General features: G+C 41.6%; 1 protein-coding gene across 2 annotated transcripts in view; it reads right to left on the bottom strand.

Moving 5' to 3' along the window:
* Window positions 1-1,072: 1,072 nt before the first annotated feature.
* LOC137376041 (E3 ubiquitin-protein ligase RNF130-like) overlaps window positions 1,073-21,828 on the bottom strand; it is a 215,921-nt gene continuing 195,165 nt past the window's right edge. The window contains exons 8-9 of one of the 2 annotated variants that reach the window (XM_068044015.1): window positions 12,119-12,178; window positions 1,073-1,235 (exon numbers count right to left, since the gene is read on the bottom strand). In XM_068044015.1, coding sequence (XP_067900116.1) covers window positions 12,151-12,178 — 28 coding nt within the window. In that variant the 3' untranslated portion in view covers window positions 1,073-1,235; window positions 12,119-12,150. The remainder of the gene's footprint in view (window positions 1,236-12,118; window positions 12,179-21,828) is intronic. The other variant, XM_068044016.1, reaches the window with a different exon arrangement.

The raw sequence follows: 21,828 nt of genomic DNA, 5'->3' as shown, positions 1-21,828 counted from the left end.
AGCATCGCACACATCTCAATAAAAAACACATGGGTATAGCAAAAGATCACTGCTGAAATAAAACCATGGGTGTAGCAACAAGTCGCTATTGAAATAAAACACATTTAGTTACATCACTACTGATTTATCACATGCTTAGTGACATACCAATACTGAAATTAAAACACACATTTAGCAAGTGACAAGTCACGAAACCGTGAGTTTAGCTACATCAGTACTGAAATAAACAATTTTAGAAGACTTTGCAAGACTAGTTGATGTATCACAAGCCTCTCAAAATCATTGCTGTATTTTCAGCCTGTTGAATTAAAATAAAAGTGACTTTGCTATCGTAAGTGTAAATGTGTATTTATTTTGTGGATTGATATTGATTTGTGGGTCTATAAATTAATTAATAAAAATAAAGCTACTATCTCCACAATGTGTTCCCTGAAGAGAGCTACATTTGATGCTTACAGGATTGACGATTCAGTACAGTTCATGGATGTCAATATCTTAGTAGGGTTTTTTGTGAAGAAGCAAGCAGCAAATGGATCAGATATGATTTTTGTTTTGCTTGCAAATTAGGGGCACAGAGAAATTATTAGTAACTCCCTTCATTTGCAATGTAACTAAATTAAAAATTTAAAGTTCACTTGAATATGGGAAAATAATCCACTTGGACCAGCAAAATTTATTTTCTTGTTTGTAAATTGTCCATGACTCAGTTCACTTGTGCTCTATGCACATTGTACAATTTATTCAAGGAAATAAATAACAGACCTCCACAAATCATTTGGATATTAGCATCTCGATAGAAAATGTGGGCAAGAAAACTTGCAGGTTGCATTTCGTTGCATGAAGATTTATTTCTGATGAGCTGGAACAAGAGTCAGACTGTATTTGTCATAAGACTTAAAATTATACTAAATGAAAATGTAATAAATGAGATCCTCAAAGTAATCATCTCCCCAAGAACATTAATAGGTAAGATTCCCCAAAGGCCAAGAAACTTACAGTAGATTGTGCACAAGCACTGAAGGAATATCAACATCATTTGTGTGACCAGACAAATAGAAGCATCAAACAAATGTAGTTCCATTTTTTTTTAATGAAAGACGTTTCTTACAAAGCTTTCATTGAGGCACATGAAAAAATAACATATAAAAAATAGATTTTGCTTTAGCAGAACTCCTAGAAAGGCATATCCAAATGCTCTGTTGCTACAGCAGGGCTGGATTCAACACCACAGAGGCCTGTGAACAGAAGGAAAACTTTATTAAAAGTCACGCTTGAAAAGGTTCATTATTTTAAGTGTTTAAAAAGTGTTGTAAAAATATCATTCAGCTGTAGCTTACATGAACTGGTTATCGAATAAAGATAGCAAGAATAAATTTTATTCACAATTGAATGCAGATTACTGCCTATAAAATTGACAACCATTACTTCCTTTTTATGCATGGTGGCACCATTGTAAAACTAATTAACCATAATTCAAGTGCCAACACTATTTTCAACTTGACTCGGTTGGTAGAGTCTCACCTCCGAAGCAGAAAGTTGTGGACTCAAACCCTGGTACAGTACATACGAACACAGGAATTAGGAGCAGGAGTAGGCCACTCGGCCCCTTGAGTCTGCTCTGCCATTCAGTAAGATCATGGCTGATCTGATTGTAACCTCACCACCACATTCCCACCTACCCCCAATAACCTTTCACCTCCTTGCTTATCAAGAATATATCTACCTCTGCCTTAAAAATATTCAAAGACTCTGCTTCCACCACCGTTTGAGGAATAGAGTTCCAAAGACTCATGACCCTCAGAGAAAAAATTTTTCCTCATCTCTGCCTTAAATGGGCGACCCCTTATTTTTAAACAGTGACCCCTAGTTCTAGATTCTTCCACAAGAGGAAACATCTTTTCCATATTCACCTTGTCAAGACCCCTTAGCATCTTATATGTTTGAAGCAAGTCACCTCTTACTCTTTTAAACTCCAGCAGTTACAAACTTAGCCTGTCCAACCTCTCCTCAAAGGCTGGCTACCCAACCCGAACCCGACGGGACCTGACGACACGTGTCGGGTTCGGGCCGAGTCGGGTCGCACTTCTGGGTCTGGCATTTGGACTCAGGTCGGACACGCTCTATCACCACGTCCGCTAAGTTGCTCCAATGTTAATGTACTTTTTGGACTTGAAACGTGGTTTTGTTACAGTTATTGTAAGCTTTTGCAGATAAGCAACAAAGTGAAAAACGGAAGGTAGGTTAACGGATGGTTGGATCGGGTTCGGGGTTGAATGTGGTTCTGTCGGACTCGGGTCGGGTTTCATTTGCAGATCTCTCCTCATAAGACAACCAGCACATTCCAGGTATTGGTCTAATAAACCTTCTCTGAACTGCTTCCAAAGTATTTACATCTTTCCTTAAATAAGGAGACCAATACTGTGCACAGTACTCCAGATGTGGTCTCACCAATGCCCTGTATAGCTGAAGCATAACCTCCCTACATCTGTATTCTATTCCCGTTGCAATAAATGTTAACATTGTTAGCTTTCCTAATGACCTGCCGTACCTGCATACTAACCTTTTGCAATTCATGCGATCGGACACCCAGATTCCTTTGCACCTCAGAGCTCTGCAACTTCTCACTATTTAGATAATATGCTTCTTTTTTATTCTTCCTGCCAAAATGGACAATTTCACATTTTCCCACATTATACTCCATTTGCCAGATCTCACTCACTTAACTTCTCTATATCCCTTTGTAGCTTCCATATGTCCTCTTCACAACTTACTTTCCTACCCATCTTTGTTTCATCAGCAAATTTAGCAACTATACCTTCGGTTCCTTCATCCAAGTCATTTACATAAACTGTAAAAAGTTGAGGCCCAAGCACTGATCCTTGTGGCACACTACTCGTTACATCTTGCCAACCAGAAAATGATCCATTTATGCCTGCTCTCTGTGTCCTGTTAGCTAGCCAATCTTCTATCCATGCAATATGTTACCCACCACACCATGAGCTTTTATTTTCCGCAATAAACTTTGACGTGTCACTTTATCAAGTGCCTTCTGGAAATCTAAGTACGGTACATCCCCCCCGTTCCCCTTTATCCACAGCGCATGTTACTTCTTCAAAGAACTCCAATAAATTGGTTAAACATGATTTCCTTTTCACAAAACCATGTTGACTCTGCCTGATTACCAAGAATTTTTTGAAGTGCCCTGCTAATAACATTTTAAATAATAGTTTCTAATGTTTTCCCTATGACAGATGCTAAGCTAACTGGCCTGAAGTTTCCTTTCTGTCTCCTTCCCTTTTTGAATAAAGGAGTTACATTGGCTATTGTCCAATCTAATGGAACCTTCCCTGAATCTAGGGAAGTTTGGAAAATCAAAACCAACGCATCAACTATCTCACTAGCCACTTCTTTTAAGACTCTAGGATGAAGTCCATCACGACCCAGGGACTTGTCAGCCCGCAGCTCCAACAATTTGCTCAGTACCACTTCCCTGGTGATTGTAATTTTTTGAGCTCCTCCCTCCCTTCCATTTCCTGATTTACAGCTATTTCTGGGATGTTACTTGTATCCTCTATGGTGAAGACCAATGCAAAATACCTGTTCAATTCATCTGCCATCTCCTTAACATATAAGATCCTGAGGAGTCTTGACAGGGTGGATGTGGAAAGGATGTTTCCCCTTGTGAGAGAATCCAGAACTAGGAGTCACTGTTTAAAAATAAGGGGTCGCCCATTTAAGACAGAGATGAGGAGAAATTTTTGCTCTGAGGGTCGTGAGTCTTTGGAATGCTCTTCCTCAAAAGGTAGTGGAAGCAGTCTTTGAATATTTTTAAGGCAGAGGTAGATAGATTCTTGATAAGCAATGGGTGGAAGGTTATCGGGGGTAGGTGGAATGTGCAGTAATCAGTTCAGCCATGAACTTATTGAATGGCAGAGCAGGCTTGAGGGGCCGAGTGGCCTACTTCTGTTCCTAATTAATATGTTCGTCTGTCCTTATTAATTTCCCGGACTCACTTTCTATAGGACCAACGCTCACTTTGTTAACTCTCCTTTTTAAAATATCTATAGAAACTCTTATTTTTTTTTAATTAACCACAGATGGCAGGTCCTCCCCTTGGAATTTTTCTCTCTCGTTAGAATGTATCTGGTCTGTGTATTCTGAAATATCCCTTTAAAGTCTGCCACTGCATCTCTATTAACCTATCCCTTAACCTACTTTGCCAGTTTACTTTTGCTAGCTCTGCTTAAATGCCCTCATAATTGCCCTTATTGAAGTTTAAAATACAAGTCTTAGACACACTCTTCTGTCCCTCAGATTGAAAGTAAAATTCAATCATATTATGATCACTGCTGCCTAGGGGCACCTTCACTATGAGGTTATCAATTAATCCTACCTTGTTGCAAAATACCAGGTCTAGTAAAGCCTGCTCTCTGGCTCCAGAACATGCTGTTCTAAGAAACTATCCCGAAAACATTCTATGAACTCATCTCGGCTACCTTTGCCCATCTGATTTTTCCAATCTATATGTAGATTAAAATCCCCCATGACTATTGCCGTACCTTTCTGACAAGCACCCATTATTTCTTCCTTTATACCTCATCCTACCATGTGGTTACTGTTAGGGGCCTGCACACCATTCCCACAAGTGACTTGCCTTTATCATTTCTCATCTTGACCCAAACCACTTCGACATCCTGGTTTCCTGAACTCAGGTCATCTCTCTCTATTGTGCTAATACCATCATTAATTAACAGAGCCACCCCTCCACCCTTTCCTAATTTCCTGTCCTTCCTAAATGTCACGTACCCTTCAATATTCAGGTCCCAATCTATGCCATCTTGCAGCCATGTCTCTGTACTTAAGGACATATTCTAGGATGACACATTAATGCATTACTGACTAACTGGTGCCTTGTCAGAAGTACTAGCCTAGCTTTCTGATTATAACTACTTGCATAACAATCAGAAAATCCAGAGTGTGGTCTTCAGCAGAGACATTCATCTGCCTGCTCCAGTCAATGTAAAGATCCTGTGGGCACTATTTTGAAGAATAGGATAGTTCTGCTAGTGGCCTAGCTAATATTTATCGCTCACCCAATATCTCCATAACAGACTTATTCACTTATTTACTGTATACAAATTGGCTGTGAAGCATTTCGAGATGCCATGAAAAGGGCTACATAATTAAATTCTTTAATAAATTATGTTCACTTGCGTTACAGTTTCTCTAATGTTTGTGTTTTAAGTTGAAAGTTCAGCTGAATAAAATTTTGATGGATAATCTGCAACATTTAGTATCACAATCGCTGTCTCCAAGAGTTGTGGATTCTTCCCAAAACTATTGAAACAATAGTCTGCAGATGCAAAGTAATGCATTTGTTGGAAACTAACGACACTGAAGAATTTTAATACAGAAAAAAAATATGCAGATCACAAGGGACATACAGGTTGTACATTAAAGGTGCAGTGTCAGGCAATGAATGGAAAGGCTTGTCAGTCCTTCAACCTATTGGCTCATGAAGTGCTGGATTGCAAATTTACACTCGAGCTTCTCTACATGCTGAATGATTTCAGCTCCAGTCACCTCGAAGGTCTGTGCTGACCTCTGTCACTACTGCTGCACTGTATTGGACAGGTGTATTGTGGCACAGCCAACATCTGGGATTGGGCCAATGCTCTTTTCAAACCTCTTGGATGGAGGCAGCCACATGAGCTTGGACATATAATACTGGGGAGAAAACACTTAGAACGATGAGGCTATCTGCAGAGCATTAAATTCTCTCTAATCAGCTTTAGGCAGCCCAACGCTACTTGTCCCAATGGGATTGCATAGCCGATACAACCGTTGAATTTCATTACCTCTTGTTTGCCTCAAGGGAGCACTGTGCTTATTCGAACTGGGTTATTTTGCAAATATGCTTATGATCTCTTGCTTTAGTATCAGGCAAGTTTGTTAATCATAATTATGCACAATTTAACAAAACAGAGATATTTGATATATTATAATGTAAGGAACTTCCAGGTACTCCGTGGATGAACTTTTAATCCTTAAGCCAATTTGTTTTTTTAAAATTGGAGATTAATAATAATCTAGTACCTCTACCTTTAATGACAATGCTTTTGTGTTACTGTCCTTTGAAAATTGAAATATAAACTGGAGTTCTCTTAGATTTAGATTATTGATTTTAAGTTCAGTGTTCTTATAATGAAGTAACCCTTCAATTTGCTGGAAATCTGAAATACTCAGCAGGTCTTTCAAGTTGATAATCTTTCTGATGAAACGCTAACTCTACTTCTCTCTCCACAGATGCTGCCAGACCTGTTAGGTTGACTGCAGCTTGATGTTACTCTCAAGGCTGTATTTCATGTCAGGAAACTTCACGTTAAATATCACTAGTTTTTTTTATTCATTCATGGGATGTGGGCTTTGCTGGCAAGGCCAGAGTTTATTACCCATCCCTAATTGCCCTCGAGATCTGAGACATGACACTGGTGGGGAGGGGGGAGGAGTGAATCTTTCAGGGCGGGGTGGGGGGGGGGGGGGAAGGAGTAGCAAAAACAAATGCGATTGGTTGAGGGGATGGTGGGAAGGGGTTGAAGGTTAAAGGAAAGAAAGTTCGGGGGAGGGAAGGTCATGATTGAAAAGTTACTTTTTTTTGGAGGGATAGGACAAATAATAAAATTATTATTCATTGTGGGGGGGGGGGGGGGGGAAAGAGAGGGGATTGGTTGTGTGAATAAATTTTTATTTTAATTTCTTTCCAAACATGTGCCTTTAAACATTTCAATAAAACTTAAGGGCTTGAAGCCCGTTAAAAATGACGCTGGCGCCTGTGCAGTGGTGCCAGATGCCGTTGCCAGGGACGGAGCGGCCGCCTCTCTACGTCAACGGGGGCGGGCGTTTTGCCCCCTCCATGTAAATGAGCCGCTGCGCGAGGCATTACAACAGTGACTGCACTTCAAGAAAGTACTACACTGGCTGTAAAGCACTTTGAGACGTCCAGTGGTCGTGAAAGGCACTATATAAATGCAAGACTGTCTGTCACGATGCTAGAATACCGACCAAAGTGCAAAGTTCAAAATGAGAAAATATTAACACGTGCAAGCAAAAGTTTGGAGAATGGACCAGTTTTCCATTTATCCAAGAGTTGAAAAATAATGGAAGCTTCCCAATTGAAATCATTCTTATTCCCTTTACTTCACTTTTACAATGTTTCTGAAAGCAAAGTCAGCTTGAAGCTACATACATGTCAGGGCTTGGACATATAATCAATGTTTCTTTATCATTGTTGGGTCAAAATCCTGGAACTCCCTACCTAACACTGTGATAACACTTTCACCACATGGACTGTAGTAATTCAAGGTGGTCCACCCATATCTTTCAAAGATAACCATCGATAAGCAATAAATGCCGGCTTTGCCAGCATAACCCATATCCTGAGAATGAATTTTAAAAAATACCAAAAGGGTGAAAAGTGTAAACAAAAGCCAGGGAAATTATGAATGAAAACTAATAATGGCCAAAGTACTCAGGTCAGGCAGCAACTGTGGAGAGAGGACAGGTAGGTTGCACGTTTCAGCTAAATGATCATTTATTACCTTATAAGGAGGAACACAGCCAGTGAAAAAGAGGATGGTCTGTGGTCTAGTGGTAACTGTCACTAAACTAGTAATCTAGAGACCCTAGGCCAATGCCCTGAGGACATGGGTTCAAATCCCACCATGGCAGCTGGTAAAATTTAGAAGAGTTAGATGTAGTTCTTAGGGCTAAAGGGATCAAGGGATATGGGGAGAAAGCGGGAACAGGGTACTGAGTTTGGATGATCAGCTATGATTGTATTGAATGGCGGTGCAGACTTGAAGGGCTGAATGGCCTACTCCTGCTCCTATGTTTCTATGGAGATGCATAAATAACAGAAACGATAATGGAACACAAAGCAATAAATTAGAGGAACAAAAGACATATATGAGCCCCAGAGGATAGGCTGGACTTTATGGAGGCAGCGGGGGTCCCAATGTCGGACCGGAAAGGCAATGAGAACCCTGCCGTGGCCATTTTGGGGACCCCTAGCTGCATTTTACGGTACTCAGGCGGTTAACTGCTCAGTGCCAGGGTCCTTGTCCTTTTAAAGATGGGCATCTCACCTCCAATAGCTGACAGCCAATCAGAGGGCCGGCAGCTCAGCAGCGCCACCAGCAGCTCAGCAGCGCCACCAGTAGCACTGGCCATTGCTGGTGCTGCAGGAGACCCAGGACCAAGAGCAACCATGGAGCTTCAGAGTGCAGTTTAGTTTAGAGATACAGCACTGAAACAGGCCCTTCGGCCCACCGAGTCTGTGCCAACCATCAACCACCCATTTATACTAATTCTACACTAATTCCATAATCCTACCACATCCCCACCTGTCCCTATATTTCCCTACCACCTACCTATACTAGGGGTAATTTATAATGGCCAATTAACCTCTCAACCAGCAAGCTTTTGGCATGTGGGAGGAAACCGGAGCACCTGGAGGAAACCCACGCAGACACAGGGAGAACTTGCAAACTCCACACAGGCAGTACCCAGAATTGAACCCGGGTCGCTGGAGCTGTGAGGCTGCGGTGCTAACCACTGCGCCACTGCAGTAAGTGGGGGCTGGTACCCCGGGGCCTGGGGTAGGGTGGAGTGTTGGTGCAGGGGTGGCCTTTGCCACCGGTGGGCCCTCTGTGGGCCACAGATTGCCCAAGCAAGAGGGCCCCCTCCCACCAGCCCACAGAGAGGCCTCTTGGTTTTACTAGGCAGCTCCCCATATGGCAGAGGGGACCCCACCCTCCACCCAACCAAGGTTAACTGCCAGTGGATGCAGGATGAGGCCCTTAAGTGGCCATTAATTGGCCACAAATGCCTCAATTAGCCTCCGGGCAGGAAGGCCATCCTTGACCATCCCCACCTGACTTAATCAGAAGTGGGGGGAGGTGTGTTCAAGAAGTTGACAGGCACTTTGCCCCCTGCCTTCCCTCTTGATTTTACGGCACCACCCCCCCCACCACATCCTGCCTCCCATTCCACTCTCGAGGGGAAATTAAATTCTACCTGATGTGTGAATGGTTATCGCAGAAAGGAAGGAAAGCATGGAAAATCTGAAAGCGGAAAAGGCTCCAGTGTCCCTGAAATACAGTGGATGAAATAGGCAGGTGATGTTGAGTGCTTCCAGCATTTTCTGTTTCTCTCTCAGATTTCTAGCACCAGAGCATTTTTTATTATCTTAAGGTAAATTAGGAAGCAGGTGATGAGAAGTTTGGGGTTTTAATAGCAGATTGTAGAAAGAAAGAAAAAGAGTTCCAGTTCTGAAGTTCTGCGAATGAATGAGTTACGTAGTAGGAGACTGTCACGAGTTTTGAACAAAATAATAGAGCAGAAAAATTTTCAATGACTTAGCTGGAACTTGGAAGGTGCAAAAAAAAAAATGAACGGTCAGAACAGCACCAACCACAATATAGATCAGGGAAGTTCTCCCAGTGTCTTGGCCAACATTTATCCCTCAATTAACATCGCTAAAACAGACTATTTGGTCATTAGCACATTGCTAATTATGCGAGCTTGCTGTGCACAAATTGGCTGCCACATTTTCTAGATTACAACAGTGACTACACTTCAAAAAATACTTAATTGGCAGTAAAGTACTTTGGGATATCCCAAGGCCGTGAAAAGTGCTATAGAAATACACGCCTTTCTTATATTTATAAAAGAGAAAGACATGCAAAGTTGGATAAGAGAAAGATGGGAGGATAGAGGTGAAGGATGGATCATTTATTGAATTGTAAGTTTTCTTTCCCCGTATTGTGTCCAGGAATAAACATAATGTTAGTTGCGTCTATCCAGAAGAGGAGCAGTATTTAAGTATTCAACTGAGCCAGGCTTCCTAAACAATCAGAAAGTTTGCCATTAAAAAGAAAACCAAGATTTCTGATCAGCAACTTTAGTAATGGTGGTATAGGTATTCTAGTTAACGTTAGAAGCGACAGACGCCAAGAATATCATGAAATAGAAGCTCAAGCTGTGATTCAGCAAATAAGAGGTAGCAGTTATAAAGATTTGTGAGAAACATGAACAAACTGCCTATCTGAAGATTTGGGTAAAAAATATTCACTGCCTCATTGAAGGCTTATTAAGGAGATCAAGATTCAGCCACTGCACTGTGAGAGGGACTGGATATTGAGACAGTATGATCTGGAGGAATTTAATAAATGTACAGTGCACTAAAATGACCAGCGGTAGAGATGAGATGACCATGCGTGAAAGTAGTCATTATAAAGAGGTAAGAGGGGATGAGCCCAAATTAATGGGAAGATTCAGGAAATGAGCCATTAGTAACTGCACAGATGCAGCATTTTGAGAGGAAAGTAAAACAGGCAATAAGTAAACAATTCAATACTAAGAAGCAGCAAATGCAAGAATATAAGCAAAAAATACTACACTACATTGTTAGCAACATTTTTTGGGGCAGATTAGAAAATGTTTGAATCCAACACTGGAGTACAGTAACATAATCAAGAAAAGTCCAGCACACTTCCCTTGGTCCATTTGTTACTGATGCGACAATGGTATAGGTGTCTTCTTGTACATCTTTCCAACTTGTTATTTTGGCTAAAGAAGTGGTCATTCTTACCTAATCACTTAGCGAAACACATTGCTATCCTGCTTGTTCTCTCACTCACAGCTGCTACTAATACCAGACTCCCCTTGTCCATGGCCAAAAGTCAGTATTCTGCTTGCTCTTCAGAAACCACTCAGCTCTTGCCCACCACTGCCACTGTCCTGCTCAGTTGCTTCTGTTTGTTGTGTCCACCATATTGTTCAGTATTCCGTCATACCCAGGAGTTATTGTTCCCAAGGGTGCTTTGCTCACACATGCTGCCATCCTGACAAGCTTCACTTGGCATGTCATGGTTTATTGCAATAATGGGGCTAGACATAATTGAAAAAAGGGACACAGACAACAAGCTAATTTTACAAAATGTACCAAATTAAAATGTCACTGCTGAGATTGATAACTGAATTGTCATCAGTGAATGTTACTATATCACACTATCTGTCATTTGTCAGAGTGTGGAGAATTTATAATTTGTGACAGATACAGTCTGTGAGCAATTTCATATGGATCATTGCTGATGAATTAATGGTGTTGTTTGGTGATTTGAGGCAGGTCTCAAATTGGACAACAATGCAGTAAGCAAAACAATGAAAGAATACATAATATTAACAGCTTGGAAATTGGGTGGAGGGAGAGGAGGACAAGAGTAGAACAGATGTTTAAATTATAACCAGGTTCTGGTCCAGGTTTTGGGTCTATTAATTTGGTAATAGAGAACCTATTTCAGATTCAAAATATCGAAATCAGATAATCCAAGGAGCAATTTTATGAAAGTGTGGTCAAGTTATTCAAGGCTAAATTATCTTTTTCAAATCCATTTATAAGTAATTGCAGACTGGTAACCTTTCCACAAATCCCAAGGTTTCAGTCATACACCTGCTTAAAGACTATATGTGCTAGATTTTAAATAGACTCTAAAACTGAGAACTGCTACTCACCACTTGACAGGTGAAAAAAAACAGAAACACTAGGAAAGTGTGCTAGCAAATAGTGAAATTTATTATCTCAACCTGATTTAAAGGGCACAATGTCGTTATGGACAGTTACCACCACAGGTGGATACTTACGCATACGGTTCCTCTAAATCAGCACTGGGTTATACTTTAAAAAATCTTTATTTACATGGTTACTAAACCTCCAAGTGAGGCCAGGGAAGTCAGGAAGAAGTACTTTAGCACATTCCCTGTCACAGAATAAGGATCCCCTGTTGTTAACAGAGTTTGATTTCCCTTCACATAAATTTGAGGTGGAAAAATGTTTTCTCTCCTGGGATCAGTTTCTAGGGAAACTGTCAAGGTGACCTTGGGGTAGAGGAAATGGACAGCCTCGTTGCCATCCTCCCAATGGGTCTACTCCACACAAGATAGCTGATATGGAGGTTGACAGTGAACCCTACAAAAAAGTATTCATCCAAAATCAAACACCTTTAAAATTGATATGGCGAAAGTCCATTGTTGAAGTGCTTTCCCTGATGCTACTTACCTGTACAATTATCTTCTTTCATTTCCAATCTTTCACCACAGTGCTGTTTCATTTTCATATCTAGAATGGGAATCATGCATTCAACTTGTGTATTCTTAACTTCATTAAATGTACTTCAGAACATTAATATGACTCTTCTAGGTGGTTTAGAAGTATAGCATGGAAGAGTAAATAATGCTCAGAAGTTCCATGTCATGCCTATCTTCTGCAATAACTCTTTGCTGATCACACATGATTTAAATGTATGCCCTAATTCAGTAGCAACAATTTATTTCTTCGAAGTCAATAACCTTAAACATTTCATAAGCTGATCTTTGTCCTACCAGTGTGACTAATGGTACTGATATTTACTTGATGGTGATACTGATTTATTGGAGGTGGAAGCTAGCTGCTTCAACCTGCCTCCCTAAGAGTGGGTCTTTGTGTCCCCTCCCTACTGCCCATTTTAATATTTCTAGCATTCATTGAGGTTTTTAGGCTATTGAAAGAAATCGATAGGATAGATAGAGTCTAGGACAAGAGGACATAACCTTAAAATCATAGCCAGGTCATTCAAGAAAGAAGTTAGGGAACAGGCAAAGGGTTGTAGAAGTGTGGAACTCTTTCCCACAAAAAGCAGTAGATGCTAGTTCAATTAATAATTTTAAATCTGAGATGATAGATACTTTGTGAGCCAGAAATATGGAGCCAAGCCAGGTGGATGGACTTAAGAGACATATCAGCTGAACACCTCCTGCTGTTCCTATTTTGTTTGTTCGTTCTCGAGATGTGAGCACCGCTGTAAAGACCAGCATTTATTGCCCACCCCTAATTACCCTTGAGAAGGTGGAGGTGAGACGCCTTCTTGAATTGCTGCAGTCTATGTGGTGTAGGTACACCCACAGTGCTGCTGGGAGGGAGTTCCAGGATTTTGACCCAGTAGTGAAGGAATGACGATATAGTTCCAAGTCAGGATGGTGTCTGACTTGGAGGGGAACTTGCAGTTGGTGGTGTTCCCATGCCTCTGCTGCCCTTGTCCTTCCAAGCAGTAGAGGGTTTGGAAGGTGCTGTCAAAGGAGCCTTGTCAAGTTGCTGCAGTGCATCTTGCAGATGGTACACACTACTAACATTGTGCGCCAGTGTTTTTTAAAATTCATTCATGGGATGTGGGCGTCACTGGCTATGCCAGCATTTATTGCCCATCCCTAATTGCCCTTGAGAAGGTGGTGTGAGCTGCCTTCTTGAACCGCTGCAGTCCATGTGAGGTAGGTACACCCACAGTGCTGGTAGGAAGGGAGTTCCACGATTTTGACCCAGCGACAGTGAAGAAACGGCGATATAGTTCCAAGTCAGGATGGTATACGACTTGGACGGGAACTTGCAGGTGGTGATGTTCCCATGCATCTGCTGCTCTTGTCCTTCGAGATGGTAGAGGTCGCGGGTTTGGAAGGTGCTGTTAAAGGAGTCTTGGTGCATTGCTGCAGTGCATCCTGTAGACGGTACACACAGTTGCCACTGTGCGTCGGTGGTGGAGGGAGTGAATGTTTGTGGATGGTGTGCCAATCAAGCAGGCTGCTTTGTTCTGGATGGTGTCGAGCTCCTTGAGTGTTGTTGGAGCTGCACCCATCCAGGCAAGTGGAGAGTATTCCATCACACTCCTGACTTGTGCCTTGTAGATGGTGGACAGGCTTTGGGGAGTCAGGAGGTGAGTTACTCGCCTCAGGATTCCTAGCCTCTGACCTGCTTTTGTAGCCACTGTATTTATATGACTACTCCAGTTGAGTTTCTGGTCAATGGTAGCCCCTAGGATGTTGATAGTGGGGGATTCAGCAATGGTAATGCCATTGAATGTCAAGGGGAGATGGTTAGATTCTCTCGTGGAGATGGTCATTGCCTGGCACTCGTGTGGCACAAATGTTATTTGCCACTTATCAGCCCAAGCCTGGATATTGTCCAGGTCTTGCTGCAATTCTACACGGACTGTTTCAGTATTTGAGGAGTTGCGAATGGTGCGGAACATTGTGCAATCATCAGCGAACATCCCCACTTCTGACCTTATGATTGAAGGAAGGTCATTGATGAAGCAGCTGAAGATGGTTGGGCCTAGGACACTACCCTGAGGAACTCCTGCAGTGATGTCCTGGAGCTCAGATGATTGACCTCCAACAACCACAGTCATCTTCCTTTGCGTTAGGTATGACTCCAACCAGCAGAGAGTTTTCCCCCTGATTCCCATTGACTCCAATTTTGCTAGGGCTCCTTGATGCCATACTCGGTCAAATGCTGCCTTGATGTCAAGGACTGTCACTCTCACCTCACCTCTTGAGTTCAGCTCTTTTGTCCATGTTTGGAACCAAGGCTGTAATGAGGTCAGGAGCTGAGTGACCCTGGCGGAACACAAACTGAACATCACTGAGCAGGTTATTGCTAAGCAAGTGCCGCTTGATGGCATTGTTGATGACACCTTCCATCACTTTACTGATGATTGAGAGTAGACTGATGGGCCGGTAATTGGCCAGGTTGGACCTGTCCTGCCTTTTGTGTACAGGACATACCTGGGCAATTTTCCACATTGCAGGGTAGATGCCAGTGTTATAGCTATACTGGAACAGCTTGGCTAGGGGTGCAGCAAGTTCTGGAGCACAGGTCTTCAGTACTATTGCCGGAATATTGTCAGGACCCATAACCTTTGCAGTATCCAGTGCCTTCAGTCGTTTCTTGATATCACGCGGGGTGAATCGAATTGGCTGAAGTCTGGCATCTGTAATGCTGGGGACTTCAGGAGGGGGCCGAGATGGATCGTCAACTTGGCACTTCTGGCTGAAGATTGTTGCAAATGCTTCTGCCTTACCTTTCGCACTGATGTGCTGGGCTCCCCCATCATTGAGGATGGGGATATTTGTGGAGCCACCTCCTCCAGTTAGTTGTTTAATTGGTGGTGAAGGGAGTGAAGGTTTAAGGTGGCGGATGACATGCCGATCCAGCAGGCTGCTTTGTCTTGGATGGTGTTGAGCTTCAAATGTTGCAGGAGGAGCACTCAGCCAGGCAAGTGGATAGTATCCATCATACTCCTGACTCCTGCTTTTGTGTCATGGAATCTGCAGTCTGCGGGACCCATGGCGGAATGAGGGCGAGCTGTTGTCTGAATAGATGACTTGTAAAATGTTCTGTTAGGTGCAAAGCTTGTTTTTTTTTTGAGACAGATTATGAAATACTGGAACAGACTGTGCAGAACTTGGACACACTGTCCTTACAGAAACTGAAACAAAAACTTCAGGTTTCTGGGGAAACTGAAACTGGTTGAAACCAGATTTTAAAAAGAGCTATTGGAGTTCAGATGGCGGGAGGGTACAATGCAGGCAGGTTGAAGACAGTGAAGGCTGGATCCAGGAGCTGTTTCTGTAACTTTGAGCAGCTGATTAAACGGACCCGGCCATACAGTGCACAGGGTTGTCACTGAAGGGCTCAAATAAAGATAGCACTGGTGGGTCCATGCCATGAAGCTAGTCTGAGCAAAGCTGAGAAGGTTCTAGAGACGCGCGCCGATTTGGGTAAAGATCATACCCGTGGAGTTCGGGATTGAAGGGAACTGCTGTCGGATGGGAATCGGTGGCTACAACTTGGAAGAAAGGAACTGAGGTTGTTCAGAGCTTTGAAGAACTTTATGGCTGTAATTGGTGTCATATATACTGAGTGGACTGCCCAGTAAATGTGAGATCTATCTTTGTTGTATCCGATAGTTACGTGTAATTTATTATATAATTCATGTTTAATTTATGTTGATTTTGGTTTGATTGTTAAAGTAAAAGTTACAAAAGTGAAATCTTGTCCCTTTGGTTTTTCTCATTTGTGGTTGGTCGGTAAATTTGGTTCTTTTGGTTTGTTGATCACCAAGGGGATCATAACAAAATTGGGGGCTCATCCGGGATCGATCCAAATTAGGCTGTGAAACAGGTTCACTGGAATCTTCCAGAGTTTGAATAAACAAGATTTCATATTTACTTTTGCTGTATTCAGTGGGAAATCAACATGAGTATCTTTGATGCTCAGGCCTTTGTGAACAAAGAGGATTTTTCTCTTAGTGCCTTGGAACAGTTGACAAAAGATAATTTGAAGGCTATAGGAGAGAACATAGGTGGCAGCTTAAAATCAGGGGCTAGGAAGGCAGAGATCATTGAAGAATTGGCTTGTAACTTGAAGATTGAGAAAGAAAAGGATGTTTCTGTTCGTGCCCAAGTAGAACTAGCCAAAATTGAATTAGCAAAAGAAAAGGAACTGAGACAATTCGAAATAGAGATGAAATTGGAAAGGGAAAGAGAAGAGAAAGATAGAGAAATGTAAAAATCTGAATTAGAATTTGAAAGAGAAAGGCAGAAATTAGAATTGAAAAGGAATAAGCTCAAAGTTCATCAATGCACACTGGAGGTGGAAGGTGAAGATGACCCAGAGCAAACTTCTCATTACTTTGATTTGGCAAAGAATGTTTGCTTGGTACCTAAATTTAGTGAGGAGGGAGTAGAAATTTACTCTGTGTCATTTGAGAAAATTGCCACGAATCTGAATTGGCCTAAATCATCTTGGGCTATGCTCCTATAGAGTGTTTTCGTAGGGAAAGCTTTGGAGGTATACTCATTTCTTTCTTAACAGCACTCACAGGACTATGGCAAGGTAAACATTGCTGTTCTCAATGCCTATAAGTTGGTACCAGAAGTCTATAGACAGAAATACAGAAATTTAAAAAGGAAACAGGGCCAGACATATGGAATTTGCTAGAGAGAATGTAATGGTGTTTGATACATGGTATAGATTAATGAATGTTGCACAAGACTTTGAGAGCCTTAGGGAAGTGATTCTGATGGAAGAATTCAAAAATAGTGACCGTTCAGGAAAAAGATCCCACCTGGAAGAGCATAAAGTTCATAAAATAAAGGAAGCCACAGTGGCAGATGATTTACAATGACAGTAGTCACAGGCCCCAATTTGGAAATTTTCACAGAAATTGGAGAGATAGGAAGTTTGATAATGAAAAGAAATCTGGTTCCATTGAGAAACATGGCAAAGTTAAAGTTAAAGATACAGATACTCCTCAGGTTAGTTAAACAGAAAATCTGGAGAACTAGTTTGGTTCGAGGGGACCGACATGCTCTTTTTGCCATAAAAAAAGGACATGAAGGTTGTGTGTTGGAAGTGGAACAAGAAGCCAGTCACATTTGTACAATCAAATGGTGTCCCCCCAGGAAATACTGTCTTAGCGGGCAACGTTGACAGGTAGCTTCTCCCCATTCGTTCATAGGTTGTAGAAATCTATAGAGGTTTTCTGTGTAAGTATTCCCATGTTTATCTGGTGAGGCAGGCAAGTCGATAGTTATTCCTAGAGATACAGGGGCGGCACAGTCACTAATGTTGGCAGATGACATAAAATCCCCCCCACCCCCCACGGTAGTTCTCTGAATGCAAAGGTGTTAATTCAAGACATTTATGGAGATTATTTACCTGTTCTCTTATATAGGGTTGATTTAAAATATGACTTAGTCACTGGTCCTGCGACAGTGTCATTCCTAGTTTGCCTACTGAAGGTGTAGATTTTTTCTAAGGAAATGACAGCTGGGTATAAGGTGTTGGCATTTGGGCGGCACAGTGGTTAGCACCGCAGCCTCACAGCTCCAGCGACCCGGGTTCAATTCTGGGTACTGCCTGTGTGGAGTTTGCAAGTTCTCCCTGTGTCTACGTGGGTTTCCTCTGGGTGTTTCCTCCCACATGCCAAAAGACTTGCAGTTTGATAGGTAAATTGGCCATTATAAATTGCTCCTAGTATAGGTAGGTGGTAGGGGAATGTAGGGACAGGTGGGGATGTGGTAGGAATATGGAATTAGTGTAGGATTAGTATAAATGGGTGGTTGATGGTCGGCACAGACTCGGTGGGCCGAAGGGCCTGTTTCAGTGCTGTATCTCTAAAACTAATAAAACAAAAACAAAAACATCTCCAGTGGTTTCAGGGAAGCCAGCTGAGGTTTTGCAAGAAGAATTTCTTGGACTATTCCCAGATTGTTTCGTGACTAGGTCCCAGGCTCATGGAGTTAAACAAGATGAGATGGATTCAGTTGTGGAGGACAATTTGGATGTTTGGTTGGTTGAAACCTTTTTCAAGGATTTTGATGGAATCTGGTGTTAAAGGCTCCACGACCAATGCAGAATTGTTTAGCAGGTCTTCTTTGGTCAAGGCACAACAGGCGACCCTGAATTGAGAAGCTTGTCTCAGATGGTGTGTTCTGAGGCAGAGGCTGAAAAGGTCTCCGAGTGTTATTATGTCAAGAATGATAATTTTATGAGGAATTGGAGACCTCTCCAGAGACCCACTGATGAGGATTGGGCTATAGTCCATTGAAGTGTTGTCCCTCCTTGCTACTGCAGTGAAATGTTGAGAGTTGCTTAATAGTATGTTCAAGTGGAGTCTCAATCATTATTAGACCTCTTGTGTGATTGCAGAAAAGATTTACAAGAATGGTTCCGGGGATGAGGGACTTCAGTTATGTGGATAGATTGGAGAAGCTGGGTCAATTCTCCTTAAAGCAAAGATTAAGAGGAGATTTATACAGGTGCTCAAAATCATGAGGGGTCTGGACAGAGTAGATATGGAGAAAATGTCCCCATTGGCAGAAGGATCGAAAACCAGAGCACACCAATTTAAGGTGACTGGCAAAAGAAGCAATGATGATATCAGGAAAAACATTTTTGCCTGGTAAGTGGTTCAGATCTGAAAGGTACTGCCTAAGAATGTGGTTAAGGCTGATTCAATCGTGGCTTTCAAAAGGGAATTGGATAATTATCTAAAAGAAGATCTGTAGAGCTATAAGGAAAAGGCAGGAAGAGTGCGACTAGCTGACCAGTTCTTGCAGAGGGCTGGCACAAATACGATGGGCTGAATGGCCTCCTTCTGTGCTGTAAACATGCTATGAGATTCCAGTCGCAGGTCATTTGGAAGACTCAGGCTAGGGTAATGGTGCATTTTTACTGGCCAAAGCTGCATAAGGATGTGGTTTAAGACACATCACATAAGTCAGATGGTTGGGAAGCCACAGCCTTTGATTAAGCCAGCCCCATTAATACAGATACCTGTATTTGATGAACCATTTAACAGGGCTCTTGTGGATTGTATTGGACCCGTGCCCAAGACTAAGTCGGGTCATAGGTGTTTCTGACCATCATGGATTTGTCCACTCGATTTCCAGAGGCAGTACCATTGAAGATGATCACAGGAAAAATTGTGATTGAGGAGTTGGCCAGTTTTTCACTAGGTTTGCTTTAAACTAAGAGTGGTGGCGGGGGGTTACGGTTTGGGTAAAGGGAAATTTTGAAATCCAAAGAGAGATGTCAGGGCATCAGAGCAGGATAGTGATGTGGTTAAATGCCAGGAGAATGGGACAGGAAGAGTCAGAAAGTTTAACAAAAATTGTACATCGGTAAATAAGGTCATCGCAGGGAATAGTGGTTAAAAAAATAAAATTAAACTTCCTTTATCTGAATGCACGAAGCATCTGTAATAAGATGAACTAGTGGCATGAATGGAGGTAAATGATCTAGATCTATTTGCCATTACTGAGACATGGTTACAAGTATACCAAGGTTGGGAAATGAATATTCCAGGGTACATAATATTTTGCAGGGAGACAGAATGGCAAAGGACGACGGGTAGCCCTGATAGTAAAGGATGACAGAAGGACATTAATAAGACAGGATCTGGCCTCAGAAGATCATGAAGTAGAATCAGTTTGGGTAGAAATTAGGACTAGCAGGAGTCAGAAAACACCAGTGTGAGTAGTTTACAGGCTCCCTAACAGTAGTTATATTATTGTACAGAACATTAAACAGAAGTTTTTAACAATGATAATGTATTAATTGTGGGGGACTTTAATCTGCATATAGACTAGGACAATCAAATTGGCGACAGTGCTATAGAAGATGAATTTGTAGAATATTATTGTGGCAGTTTCTTGGAGCAATGCTCTGTAGAACCGACTAGGGATAAAGCTATCTTAGATCTCGTATTGTGTAATGAAACAGGGTTAATTAGCAATGTCGCAGTTGTTAATTGCATGTCAATAGTTTGATTATATGCAGGTGAAGGGTATTAGTTTGGGTTTTAGTTGAACACTTATAAGCAAACACTCACTGGGACTGGGAGAGGTTTTGAGTGAGGAGCTACATGTTTGTAATCCTTTTACTCTGCACAATAAATATGAAACTGAGTAAATATAAGCTCCAACATTATCTTTCCAGAACAAGCTTTCTGGAATTTATCAATAGTAAAAGATTCAAGTAGTGATCATAATACCACTAAATTTCATTTTAAGTTTGAAAGTGACACATTTCAATCACAAACAAGTATCCTAAACTTAATCAAAACCAATTGCGAAGATATGAGGGTTAATTGGGTAAATAGACTGGAACGTATGGTGGCAAATGAACAGTGGGAAATATTTAAAGAAACAATACAAAAGGCTCAACAAAAGTACATTCCGTTTAGAAACAAAAATCGGCAATAAAGACCCATCCGTGGCTCACTCAGGAAATTAAGGAGAGTACTGAACTAAAAGAAGAGGCTTATAATGTTGCAAAAAATAGTAGCAAGTCTGAGTATTGGGAGTGTTTTAGAAACTAACAAAGGGCCACCAAAATGTTGATAAAAAGGGAAAAAATAGAATGAGAGCAAACTAGCCAGCAATATAAAAAGATTGTAAGAAATGTTATAAGTACATAAAAGGAAGAGAGTAGCTTAAATAGACGTTGGTCCCTTAGAGGCAGAGACAGGAGAAATCATCATGGGGAATGAGGAAATGGCAGAGGCATTGAACAAATATTTTGTGTCTGTGTTCACAGTGGAACACAAGTTCCATACCAGAAATAGGCAGTAACCTAGGGGCTAAAGAAAAGTGAGGAAATTAAGGAAATTGATTTCAGCCGAGAAAAAGTATTGGAGAAATTTGAGGGACTAAAATCCGACAAGTCCCCTGGACCAGATGGCCTACACCCTAGGGTTTTAAAAGACATACCTGTGCATCCACTATCTCTGCAGCTATAATTTTCCAGAATTCCTTAGATTCAGGAATGGTTCCATCAGATTGGAAGTTGGCAAATGTTACATGGCTTTTCAAGAAAGGAAGTAGAGAGAAAACAGGGAACTACAGGCCAGTTAGCCTAACAGCAGTCGTTGGGAAGATGCTGGAAACTATTATTAAAGAAGTCTCAACAATGCACTTGGAAAAGCATAATATAATTAGAACAAGTCAGCATGGTTTTACTAAAGGGAGATCCTGTTTATTAGAATTTATTTGAACTTTATGAGGATATAACTAGTAAGGGAGATAAAAGGGAACCAGTAGATGTAGTATACCTGGATTTCCAAAAGGCATTTGATAAGGTGCCACACAAAAGATTAATAGGCGAGATAAGGGCTCATGGTGTTGGAGGTAATATTATTAGCATGGAGAAAGGATTGGTTAACAGACAGGAAGCAGAGACTGGGCATAAATGGGGCATTTTCAAGTTGGCAGGCAGTGAATAGTGAGGTGCCGCAAGGATCAGTGCTGGGACCTCAGCTATTTACAATCTATATTAATGACTTGGATGAAGAGACAGTGTATTATATCTAAGTTTGCTGATGATACAAAGCTCGGTGGAAAGGTAAGCTGCGGGAAGGACAGAGAGGCTGCAAAGAGATATAGACAGGTTAA

This window comes from Heterodontus francisci, chromosome 12, assembly GCF_036365525.1.
Source record: "Heterodontus francisci isolate sHetFra1 chromosome 12, sHetFra1.hap1, whole genome shotgun sequence".
Taxonomy (NCBI): domain Eukaryota; kingdom Metazoa; phylum Chordata; class Chondrichthyes; order Heterodontiformes; family Heterodontidae; genus Heterodontus; species Heterodontus francisci.
This window is presented reverse-complemented; position numbering and strand designations above follow the sequence as displayed.